A 12,918-nucleotide genomic window follows, 5' to 3' on the forward strand; every position below is an offset into this window, starting at 1 on the left:
GGAAATAAAACTAGAAAGCCAGGCGGGATCCAGATGGTGCTGGGCCTTGAAAACAGAGCCAAGATTAGACAGTCTCCCAAGTAAAAGCCAGGCAGATCTCTAGAATTTGAAGCCTTTAGATAAAACACAAACAAGAGAAGTTGCCTCTACAGGCCATTGTCTGTTTAGTTCATGTTTTATAATGCTCTTTTGCCTTTTCAAAGCAATTTCTCATTTTTCCTCACAAGTATCATTTCCATTTTATAGATGAGGACACTGAAGCACAACTTTAGTGATGTGTCTCAAGTCTTAGCAATTAGCAAGTTGCTGAACAGGAACTTTGAATTTAGATTTGGATTTCTGGGGTCTTTTCCAGAGTCCTTCACTTCCTGGGGGTGGGAAGACATCAACCTCTTTACAACAACCCAGGGAAATCCCCAGGTATCCCAGTCACTAATTGATGTTTCCTGGGACCACTCTCCACCTCACCCCATCCCCTTAGTCTTCACCCTGGGAAAGTACTAAATATTCACTTCTCCAATGAGCAGACTAATGCCCATTTGCCTTTATCAATGATGCCATGCTACTTAAGAATTATCCAGATATGACTCTCAAGGTTGATTATAGATATGGAAAAGAAATTCTGCTCAGAAACTTAAATTATAAATGTACTTTATTGAACAAACACCAAAAAGTGGTCAGAATCAAGAACAAACAATGGGGAGTGGAGTTCTGTTGACATTCACCGAGCGATTTTTGCTTCCAGTACAACCAAATGCTACCTCCTGAGGAATGAAAAGCTGTCTCCCAGGAGAATCCAGAATTGCTTACAAGACAAATGTCTAAATCCCACCCTCAATCACAGTGAGGAGGCCAGGCACCTTTCCTAGACAAAGCTTGGGTTGAACCACTCTTTCTGAAATCACAAGATTGCCCTAGGACACCCCAGCAAGAAGTGTGGGGGATTGCCACTCCCCAAGGATTGAGGAACCCAGATTCTAACTGAACCAAAGCCTTCCTTCACTTGTTTCCCGTCATTGTCTTCCTCAATTCAAGGGTTTTCTAAGCAAACCAATACCATACCAATATGGACCATGCTTCTGCACATCTTTGCCCCAGTAGGCAGGAAGGTGTGGTTATACTTTTGAAATAAGTGCTTGGGCTAAGTGATAGAGGTGAATGATGGACCGAGTGGAGTCATGGAAAGGAGGATGGAGATTATTTCTAAGGCCTCCAAGGTTCCTTGGAAAGCATTTTCTGTTGGCCTCTGGCCAGGCTGGGAGCTAAGAACCAGAGATGAGGGTGCTAAGTGCTGGAGGTGACCTGGAAGGCTCATGAACACAAATCACCCCCTTAGTCTGGTCTAGACTAAACACCAGTGAAAAGGGGAGGAGAGGGGAAGGCGGAGACAGCAAAGCAGAGAGCAGCTTGGAGCCATCCAAGCTAATGAGGATCCGTTAGGCAGTGGCCAAGGGACAGGGAGAGCTGATACTCAAGTGAAAGACACTTGTCGGTAGGAAATTTAACTCTTGAAACTCTTCCGGGTGGAGGAAGTGGTGGACACGAACTTAACGCTGGAGCTGCTGCCTCCACCGCCGCCCAGGCTAACCCCCAGGCCCCGGCCACTGCCGGAGCTGAAGCCAGAGCCCCCTAGGCTGAGACCGCCGCCGCCGCCGCTGCTGCTGGAGTAGGAGTAACCGCTGCCGCCTCCGAGCCCTCCGCCAACGCCATAACCACCGCCGCTCCCGAAGCCACCGCCGCTTCCGAAGCCGCCAGAACCGCTGCCGTAGCCACCGGACACGCTGGATGTGACCACAGCTAGGAGGAAGAGAGAGAAGACGTGACGAGGCTGCTTCGCCCACCCATTCTGATGACTAGAACCCTGGCCAAGGGGTGCGAGAGAGAAGGAAGGAAGTCTGCGTTCTAGGACTGGTCTCATCCCCCCACCTTTGACGTCCAGTACGACCTAGGAGGTCAAGGGACGCCTCATCCAACCTCCCCCAGTGACTTTGCTAGCAAAAACCATCATCACTACAATTGCAGCCATTCCGTGGATTCCTGTGAGTCCATTCACTGTAAAAACTCTCCAGAACTTAATTTATATAGAGGATTATCGATTCTAAGCCGAAGCAATTCAACATCATTTAGTCCAACTTCTGCAGATGAGCGCTTTGAAACTCACTTTACAGGTGAGGAAAATGACTAGACCATGTGCAAAGGATCATCACTGCTTCTGTCTAGTCATCCTATGCGTCTTCTCTTAATTCAATTAACCAAGTGGCATTGGACCACGCTATGTGTTAGACCCAAAGTAAGACCACTATGGTCACAGTCCTCAAGGATCTGACAACCGAGTTTTATACCTTCGAATACGCTCATGAATTTTATCACAGTTGCTCAAGTTTGTAAAGCAGGTACTACTATGACTACGATTTTGCAGACAGAGAAAACTAAGGCATTGGGCTGCACAGTTTAGTCAAGATCCCACAGTAAGTCAGTGACAAAACCCGAATAAGAAGGTGAGTTTCTTCCCTCCTCATCTGAACTCTTGACTCAACCACATTTCTTCTAGACCTCTTGCCCTCTTGCCCATATGAAATTTCCAGGTGGTGTGGCAGCTATCTAGGGACCCTACCTTCAAAACTAGAGCCAATATCTGATATTAATAACGTTTTTATTGCTGTTCTGAGCAAGGTACTTACAGATGTTGACTGGTCCAACTCCCTCTCCACTCAGCCTAGAAAGAAGAAAGAAAAGGAGAAGAAATTGGAACTAGACAGTACAAGAAGAAGCAGTTTTGTTCCCATGGAGATAACTCCAAATTCCTCTGATAAGATACCTTCTGTACAACAACAGAAGATACACAGCAAAGACCTTCAAAGTATTATGCGTGTGTGTGTGTGTGTGTGTGTACACACACACACACACACACACACACACATATGTTATCTCATTTGATGCTCACAATTACGTGACTTTGGGGATAAGTAGACATTACTTGATGCTCCCAATAACCCTGAAAGGTAGATACCATTAGCGTTCCCATTTTACAGACAGACAAATGGAGACTCAAAGAGTTTAAGTGACTTGTTCAAAGTCATACGCTAGTCTGAGGAGAGATTTAAAACCAGACTTTTCTGACTCCAGGTCCAGAACTCCAGGCACTGAGTTCACATCTAGCCATTACTATAACACACTGAAATGGGGCTAAATTGCATCAAGAAAGGGCACATTTCCTGACTAGTACAAATGATTTCCTATTAGAACAGGTAACCTAAGGAGGTTGTAGCAGTTCCCTTCCTGGAGACCTTTCAGGGCTGTCTGTTTGGGTTTCTGGTTCTCTGGAGGCAAGATGCTGGTTCTGAGGACTAGAATACCAATTCTGGAATTCTCTGTTTCATCCTGGGAGGTAATGATGGAAATCAACTTATCAGGTCTCGATCAAAATAAAATCTCTCCACCAGTGACACTGTCAACCTCTCAACATATGGAATTTGAAAATCTAGCCATCTTTCAGTTATCTTCACTAAAGAAGACACCTGATACATGTATAACTGAAAATAGAAATCTAAAACTCTCAGATTTTGTATCTGACTGGTGATGCTTCAAAATATATGCAAATTTTTAAAAACCTGATTTATCTTTAAAAGAGTCTTGTAAATGTTAAGTAAAAGCAGAGTTAATGAAGGCTCACCCAAGATGAATTATTTCAATTTTAGATGAAACTTTGGGGATTTGGGATGGAAGTAGGGAAAGAGGGGAGGGGTCAGTTTCCCACCTGCACTCCTCTCCCTCCAGCAGCTTCCTGTAGGTGGCAATCTCAATGTCCAGGGACAGCTTAACATTCATCAGCTCCTGGTACTCTCGCAACTGGCGGGCCATGTCCTGTTTGGCCTTCTGCAGGGCATCCTCCAGCTCAGCCAGCTTGGCCCGGGCATCCTTAAGGGCCAGCTCCCCACGCTGCTCAGCATCTGCTATGGCAGCCTGCAGATTGGCACACTACAAGAGAAAGGAGAGAAGAGAGAGAAGGGTTTGGGATGAGGCATGGTGGACAGAACCTAGCCTTTCTTTTTTCTTCCTGGAGAGCCATAAGTCACACAAGCTAGAACAACTGATATACCAAGAAAAAGCACCCCATATGAACTCAAGGTCACCTGCAGCCTGGGTATTTGGAAAATCCAATATGATGCCAGTCCTGAATGAATATATATTTGAGTGTGCATGTGTGCATGCATGTGCATGTATATATGTGTACATTCGTGTGCATGTATGTGTGTTGAGGTATGTGCATATAACAATAGGAATGCCCACAGATTGCTGCACCCTGGATCCACTTGCATGCCTTCTTTCAATATCACCCTACCTGCTTCTTGACATTGTCAATCTCGGCTCTCAGCCTCTGGATCATCCGGTTCATCTCAGAGATCTCATGCTTGGTATTGCGGAGGTCATCTCCGTGGCGTCCTGCTGTTTGCTGCAGTTCCTCATACTGATGCCCCCAGAGAAGAAGAAAAGGTTTAACATAAGCATGAAGAGAAGGCACACTTGTTATGATAAGTAGAAAGAAAAGTTGCTATCTACAAGCTATTGTCTCTAGAACACTAGGATTTAGAATCTTGAAAGAAAGAAAAAAAGCTTCTGGGAAAAATAGCCCTAATTTCTCTATCTTTCAAGCTTTAAAAAGTGTTATATTCATGACCATCTCATTATTTAGAGATGTCAAGTATTATTAACTTCATTTTATAAGTAAGGAAACTGAGGCACAGAGAGGTTGTGATTTATCCAAAATCATAATCTGTAAGAGGCAGAGCCAGGACTCAAACTCTTAAGTATTCATGGACAAGACTAATCTCATATTTGACCTGGTTCCCCTAATAGTTCCACCAATCCTTAGAAATTCCCCCCCATAGGTCCACCCTATGTCTCTCCTTCATATTTCCACAGTTCCTTAAGCAGCCATTGTCCAGTTCTCCCAGATTGGGTCCTAGGGCTTGGATTCCCATTACAAATGAACACTAGCTCACCTTAGTTTGGTACCAGGACTCAGCTTCTGTTCGGCTGTGGTTAGCAATGTCTTCATACTGAGCTTTGACTTCAGCAATGATACTGTTCAGGTCAAGGTTACGGTTATTGTCCATAGACAAGACAACATTGGTGTCAGAGATTTGAACCTGCATCTGAGAGAGTTCCTGTGGAGAGATGTGCAGTCATGTAACTTGGATCTCATTCATCTCTTTTGTACCTTCCTCACAGTTACAGCCACATTCAAATACTGAAAAAAGTTAAGAGAGCAACTGAAATTTTGGCTAAAACAATTCTAAAAAGCTATGTGATTCCAAACATTTTCCAGCATAGTAGTTTTCAAATGTTTATATCTAGGGACTTTTTTCCCCACTACTCCCTCCCTCACCAAGGGTCTCCATAGTCTCTCAGGTTTTAATCTAATTAAAATATAGCTTCTTATTCTGGAAGGGACTGGAAAGTAGTCCATGAAGTCAGGAAAACTCATCAAAGGAGGGCTTTGGACAAAAATCTCAAGGATGTCTTACAGCTCAAACATCCTATAAATCTATATTTACATTATATATATATTATATATATATATTCTACAGTATACATAGGCATAATCTATATACATCTATAATACATTATATATATATACATTCTACAGAATATATATAGATATATAACCTACATATAAATCTATATATATATACTCTACATATATTCTATAGAAAGTATAGATATAATATATAATATATATGTATGTATATCACTTCCAAGGTTCTTCACAAAGCATAGTTATTAGGAGTGAATGAAGAAAGTCTTTCAGAAATATGAAATGCCCAGGAAATCAAAATTGGGGAATTGCAAGAGGAAGGAACAGGTTTGTGCCTAGGAATATTTGAACTGGACAGGATTGTATTTGTTAGTCCCAGGGTCTGGGAATTCAGCTACCACTTACGCTAGTAGCCCTTAGTCTCCAGAGACTTAGCTAGTGGCAAAGTCACCAATGACCATTCCTGTATTTGATTTAGAGGGGGTAGGTCATTACCATATCATAGAGGGCTCTCAGGAAGTTGATCTCATCAGTGAGGCCATCCACTTTGGTTTCCAGTTCCACCTTGTTCATGTAGGCACCATCAACATCCTAGAAAAACCAGACCAAATTTTCCATCCAAACTCCAATGAGCCACACCTGTACCCAAAGTGTAACTTCAGGCTATAGGCATGAATCAACCCACACCTACCTTCTTGAGTATCACAAATTCATTTTCGACTGTAGTGCGCTTGTTGATTTCTTCTTCATACCTAATGGAAAAGGGAACAGGATCAATTGAAAGGGGATCTGGGATAGTTAACTTTGAGGGCACTATTACCCCTGTGACTAAGCCAAGCACATATTGGTCTTCATATGTGTGACTACAAGGAGACTCATCTCTGCTGTTGCAGGATGTCTATTCCTCATTTCTTCTTTCCTACAGGCTAAGAACCTCCACTTGGGGAGAGAGAAGGAGAGAGTGTAGGATGATGCACCAGCTATGAAGGGATGAGCTCTTTGACAGAAAGGGAGGAAATAGTCATGGCCCGAGCCTCTGGGTATTGGAAATTGTGAGAATCTGCTTCTCTGTCTTCTTGGGAAGAATTATCCTGTTTTCAACTGCCCTGTCAGCCTGTCTGTTACTAATCCAATTATTCTAAGATTCTAATCAATACAATCAATTCTCTATCTTTTCTCCAATCCATGAAGCCATTTATAATGATGCATCTGGTTCTTTATACAGAAATCATTCAGAACATTAAAGCCCTGAGGCTTTAACCCTGAGGCTATCAAATACTCATTCATAGGGATCACAAGATCATAAATACAGAGCTGGGAAAGACCAAGAGAAGGTCATTTAGTCCAACTCTCATTTTATACAGGAGATAACTGAGGCACCAGGAAGGCAGGTAATCTATCTAAGATCATGAAAGTACTATGTTGTAGTGATGGGTGAGATTTGAATCCAAATTATGAGACTCCAAATTCAGAACTTCTTCAACTAAATTATACGGACTCCCTTGAGCAGGAATAAAAGGAATTGAATTGAATCAAGGTGAATCCTATTCCATTTGATTCTATTTGATTAAATTCAACTTAAGCACAACCAAGAGTCCAGCTGTGGGAAGGTCCAAAGAAGAGCCTTGACAATAATTTTTTTGCATCTGCTTCCTTTGGTCACCATCATTCTCCCTCTCCCTAGTTTTAGGGGAATTTTTTACTGTGTAAAAAATGGAAATGAAGGTCTTTAAGGAGCAAGGACAATATAGTATGCCTGTATGCTATAAGGGTGTAATCCGTGCCATAGATAAAATGTCAGAGTAAAGAGGTTAAGTCCTAAACTGGTTTGTTTTGTTTGCTTTTTCATACTGAGCAAGGATTTTTTAATCATCAGATAGTACTGAGAGGGTATTATCTCCCATCTCCAGGGGTAGAAAGGGGTAGGAATTGGGGGCAGGGATAGGATGGGGAAGGAGACACCAAATATGTGTTCGTCCTTCGTTGCCAAAGAAGACCATGCCATCAGAGAAATAATGACATGACTTGCATTTGACTTTGTTTTGAGTGAGGGAGGGTTGTGCAAGTCACCAGCCTCACTTCTCCTCCAGAGTCATCTGAATCCAGTGACCAGATATTCATCAACATGACTGGAGATGACCCAGAACAAGGCAATTAGGGTTAAGTGACTTGCCCAAGGTCACACAGCAAGTGAGTGTCAAGTATCTGGGGTGAGATTTGAACTCAGGTCCTCCTGGCTCCTGCACTGGTGCTCTATCCACTGCACCACAGAAGGACACAGAAACAAAGGCTCTCTTGTCATAGGTTCAAGTGGGTCAAACACATTGTAATGCTCTGTATAGTGCCCAGTGCTCTGTGTAAGTATCCAGCCTAAAATACATGCACATAATATACATCACAACTCCTTCAAAGGCTCGATTCTCATTTATTGAGTGTTGGAGGAGGGGACTCATGAACATGAACATGAAACTAGAGGTGCTTTCCAATTCAGAGAGGCTATGGCTTAGCGGTTTTATGGCAACAGTATATAACTCCTGTTGTGGGTAAAGTGGGGCAGGGGTAGGGGAAATTAGACCGTAAAAACTAGAATCATTCAGAAACTGCTAGATGTGGCTAGGTATTTTTCAGAATGTTGTTCTGAAGTAGAATACTGAAAAGACATTATAGAGAAAGCTAAGGGCTGTGGATTCCCTTATTTGCCAACTCCCTTAAACCACACATAGTAGAAATTCAAGGTCTGTAATTTGTCTCAAGACGAGGCTCTTTTCCCCACTCAAATATACTCCACCCCATTCCCCAGCCCAGGTCCACAGATTGCTAAAATTATAATATCAGGTAGGGAGATAGCCTTCCCCACTTTGCTGCTTTCTGCTTATCTCCATTTTCCCACTCCCTGTCAGTTAACTAGACCTTCAGTTTCTAGAATGTAGAAACCATAGTGCTTTCCATGGTACTCAGAAGAAATCCCTGAACATAATTCTCTCTCAGTCTGTCTCTGAGTGTCTGCCTCTCTCTCTCCCCTTTACTCCCCCACTTCCTCTCCCTACCTTTCCATCATGAACTTCATTTGATTGTAGAAAGACAAGACAATTCCTTCCCCCTCACACATACCCCAGGGACTCTTCCCACTCACTTGTTCTTAAAGTCCTCCACTGTATCCTGCATGTTCCTCAGTTCAGAATCCAGGCGGCCCCTCTCATTCAGAATACTTTCCAACTGCCTCCTGAGATTGTTGATGTAGCTTTCAAAGAGTGGCTCTAAATTCTGTTTCACGGTCTTGTGACCCTGTTCCTGGAGCAGCGTCCATTTTGTATCCAGCACCTTATTCTGCTGCTCAAGGAATCGCACCTGGAAATCAGAAGAAGAAACAATTTCAAGAAGACTATGTAATATTCATATTATTTCATGGAATATCTCAGGGTGGCTGCTTTCAAGTCATCATCTTATCTGTCGTTGCTGCCTCACTCATTCTCTCTGTCTCTCTATCTCTGTCTTTGTGTCTGTGTCTGTGTCTCTGTGTCTTTCTCTCTGTCTCTCTGTGTGTGTCTCTCTCTCACACACACACAACACAAAGCAATTGTGCTCACTATCTCACTTAGGTGGGTATATTCTTTCTCTCTCTCTCTCTCTCTCTCTCTCTCTCTCTCTCTCTCTCTCTCACACACACACACACACACACACACACACACACACACACACACACACACACCCTTTTTTCCTCCCTGCCCCCCCATCCTCTAGACAAAACCTAGAGGGTGGACTAGAAATACTCCTTGCTTTCAAGGGCTTCAGTATAATAAGGACACAAGGAGAGACACAAATTAGAGATATACAGAAAACAAAGTGAAGAACAGGTGGCCAGAACTCTAGACATCTCTGCAAAAGGGAGAGTAAATAGATTGACATTGCCTTCAGAACAACCTGCATCTGCTTTCATGCAGCCTGCCCAACACTTAAAGTTTTGTCCACAATTACTCCCCATAATATAGATAAGTATCCAACACATATAAAGTCTGCTGCTGGGCTCTGGGAGGAGCAGACTGAGAAGCATGGGAGACCATTCCGTTCTTCAGGCTCCTAATCTAGCAGGAAAGGTAGACCACACAGATGGACAGATGGAAGGATGGGCAGATGGGAGGGTGGACAGAAGAGCAGAAATGAAGATTAAAGCACACTCTGTACATGTTTGGCTAAGAAACAAAATCTCCTGCCTACCCCTTTTTGCTTTGGCATTTAGCCCAGATTCACAGCAGGTTAATGAGCACTTTGTGTCTCACCTTGTCGATGAAGGAGGCAAACTTGTTATTGAGGGTCTTGATCTGCTCCCTTTCTTCACTCTTCACCCTCTGGATGGTGGGGTCAATTTGGAGGTTGAGGGGAGCCAGAAGACTCTGATTGACAGTGACCTCTTGGATGCCACCAGGGGGGCAGACAGGAAACCCAGGTCCCCCATAACCTCCACCAAAGCCAGCTCCACCGCCAAAGCCACCACCAGCCCCACCACCGAAACCAAATCCACTACCTGCTCCTCCACCAAAGCCACCACCAGCTCCTCCACCAAAGCCATATCCACCTCCTACTCTTCCTGAGTAGCCACTCCTGAAGCCACCACCACCTCCCATGGAGATCCTCTTGGACATTCCAACGTTGTAAAGGCTCCTGCTGCCAAAGCCGGCTCCCCCTCCGGCACCACCAACACTGATGCGACCATAGCCACCACCACCACCACCTCCGGCCCGGGATACAGAGACAGAGCTGAAGCTGGTTCGGCCGACAGAGGGGGTGACCGCTGAAGAGGCACTAAAGCCACGGCGGCCCCCACTCTGGAACGATATGCTTGATTGCCGAGACATGGCCACTTGGGGAGCAGAAGGAGCAAGTACTGGAGTAGCTTTCAAACGAAAAGAACAGGGGAAGGTAAGGAGGAAGACAGAGGCTCGGTTATGTAGCGACTCAAATGTTCCCCCTCCTCTTTATATCCTTCTAAGTCTGGGCTGGGCTGAAGAATCTCTTGCAGATCTGAATGATTAAGTGGGTTGGGCATGCCTGGGGGGCAGCTGTGAGCTCACCCCTCTCACACCTGCATAGTAGTAGAGGATACAAAAGACTCCTTCCTGGCAGACTTGGCTCATTTAGAAACAACCCTGCCTTGCAGGGCCCATATGTCAGTGACTCCCCGACAGGCTTGCCAAGCCCTCCTTTCCCCACCAGAGGCTGGGAGGAGGTTAAAGAAGATAATGCCAGGGGGCAAATGGACATTCATCCAATTTTGAAGGGAAGCAGACACTTACAGAAGAGAGGTTACCCTTTCCAATTTGCTCTGTATAGTGGCCTGGCATCATGAGTATTGATTTTTCCTGTCTGGGGCAGAGTTATTAAATCCTGAGGGGTGATATGAACTTTTCCACTAGGAACGGAAGCAAGTATTCAGTGATATATGTAATAACTAGCTCTCAGCATTTTCCTGAGGGAAAGGGCAGTAGGGACCCGAGACCTTTCGAAGTAGCCTGACATCACATCTTTTTTCCCGCCTTAAGGTAGTTTCTTTATCTTAAGGTAGGAGGACTTGGAGTACTAGAAAGATTGCCTGATATCCATCTGGGTTCAGATTCCATCTCTCCACTACTTGTAGTATGTGTGGTAAATCACAGTACTTCTCTGAACTTCAGGCTCCACATTTATAAAATAATAGGGAATGAACAAGGAAATTTTTAAGGTCCTTTCAAACTATAGACACTACAAGTTCTCCAAGGCAAGTTGTAATAAATGCCACGAAGGAGTTCAAGCTATCAGTATCTCACTCTTAATTTTCTTCTTCCAGCTCCAGAAAAGTACTTGGAATCCCATTTGCCCAAAGACTCCCTGAGTGTATGCCCTCATTCATTGCCCATCCTGCCCTGATTCATTTCTCCCCAAAACAACCTATTCCATGGCATTTGTCCACTATTCCTGCTTAACCAGGACTGTGTGGAGATGGCTCCTATCTCCCCATCCCACTTACAAACAGCTATGAGGCACTAAGAACCAGTCATACATCTCGTTCTTTTCCCTATGGGGGGGCTCTTTTGCCCCCCTTTCCCCTCAGGTGCGTTCTAGCAAGCCTCATTCCACAAAAGGAATAAATGAATCATCATATCTGTTGATACAGGCTGAAGGCTGCCACAAACACATACCTGCAGGAACTTTTCTAATCTCGCCAAAGACATGTTGAGAATCTGCCGACCTGTTATAACGGCATGCTGCATTGTTCTGCAAGGCGGCAACCAACTATGCCGTCTTCAAATCCGATCCAAGTGAAAGGAACAATATTCCTACCAAAGGAATGGATCAAGTTTGGGGGAATCACGGAATACATGTAGAATATCAGTTCATCAAGGCAAGGGACTGTTTGGTCCTTATGCTACTGCATTCTCAGTGCACAGCACGTTCTACATACCTTACTTACCCAAGAGGATAAAGGCTAAAGAAAGAGGACAATTCAAGAGGATTTTTAAAAACTGTGCTCACCTATCCTGCCTCCTCTTTTTTTGATTTACCTTTCCCCCTGTGGTGCCATATCCTCTGGCTCTTCCTACTGTTCCTGCCCACCCTAACCCACCCCAACCCCCCTCCCCCCCCCCAGAGAATCTGATCTTGCTGATGTAGCCGGTGTGACTCTGGTCACTGGTGAAGTGTTGGGGAGATCACAGGAGTTAGACTTGTATTGGGGATGGAGGGCAGGTGCAGCAAAGAGGCTTTAGGATTTAGCCGTTAGGGCAGGAGAAGGGGGCATAAATAACTGGGATGTGAGTATTCCAAAATGGAGTCCCTTGGGAGAAGTAGGAATACAGTTCAGTACCAGGCTTCAGCATTCCTAAGCAACTAGCCACAGAGAAGCCAAACCCCTGTGGAATGATTCAACAGTCGGTTGAAAGTTGGCCTTGGTAGCTCTCTCTGCCCCTTACTCAAGATCTGTGGTGAGAAAGGAGCTGACAGAGTAAGTCAGAGAGACAGACGGAGCTGCAGTTACAAGTCTTAAGTCATAAGGTTCAAGCCACCTCCCTGGAGAGCTGCTGAATTTCCCAGGTGTGGAGTGTGCTGAGTATGCTTTTTTCAGTGATTCTAGGAAGTAGATTCTGGGCTGTTTGCTAAAGGTTATGGCTTCAGGACCTGAGGCAGGGTGGGGAAGCAAGACCCCACCACCGCCACTGACACAATCCCTTCTTCAAGCAAGATCTTTCTCAAGAGGTTAGCCCACAAGCATCCAAGTCAGGGTGACTTGATGCCCCTCTGAAAAAATACAGACCATGAAATTCTCTCTCTGTCACCCCAGAATTCCATGCATGTTCACTGTTGCCTTCTGGGGGAGTTCCACCCCATCTGGAACACTAGGACATTCT

The 12,918-nt window shown here is 44.6% G+C and overlaps 1 protein-coding gene across 1 annotated transcript; it reads right to left on the reverse strand.

Annotated features, from left to right (window-relative positions):
* Positions 1-634: 634 nt before the first annotated feature.
* On the reverse strand, positions 635-10,496 carry LOC140534100 (keratin, type II cytoskeletal 5-like). Its single transcript, XM_072654741.1, has 9 exons — positions 9,817-10,496; positions 8,673-8,887; positions 6,231-6,291; positions 6,035-6,130; positions 5,004-5,168; positions 4,343-4,468; positions 3,758-3,978; positions 2,682-2,716; positions 635-1,797 (listed from the first exon to the last, which is right to left on the reverse strand). The coding sequence occupies exons 1-9, from the start codon at positions 10,390-10,392 to the stop codon at positions 1,502-1,504; spliced, it is 1,791 nt and encodes a 596-aa protein (XP_072510842.1). The 5' UTR covers positions 10,393-10,496; the 3' UTR covers positions 635-1,501.
* Between the last annotated feature and the right edge of the window lie 2,422 nt (positions 10,497-12,918).

The sequence above is a fragment of the Notamacropus eugenii genome, chromosome 3, assembly GCF_028372415.1.
Source record: "Notamacropus eugenii isolate mMacEug1 chromosome 3, mMacEug1.pri_v2, whole genome shotgun sequence".
NCBI classification, from domain to species: Eukaryota; Metazoa; Chordata; class Mammalia; order Diprotodontia; family Macropodidae; genus Notamacropus; species Notamacropus eugenii.

What these genes read in the sequence shown, in the direction of transcription:
- LOC140534100 (XM_072654741.1), bottom strand. Translation starts at nt 10,392, where the DNA reads ATGTCTCGGCAATCAAGCATATCGTTCCAGAGTGGGGGCCGCCGTGGC. An exon ending in TTGCCTCCTTCATCGACAAG is followed by an intron (nt 8,888 to 9,816) that starts GTGAGACACAAA and finishes TCTGATTTCCAG; the next exon opens with GTGCGATTCCTTGAGCAGCA. An exon ending in TTGACAATGTCAAGAAGCAG is followed by an intron (nt 3,979 to 4,342) that starts GTAGGGTGATAT and finishes TTTCTCTTGTAG; the next exon opens with TGTGCCAATCTGCAGGCTGC.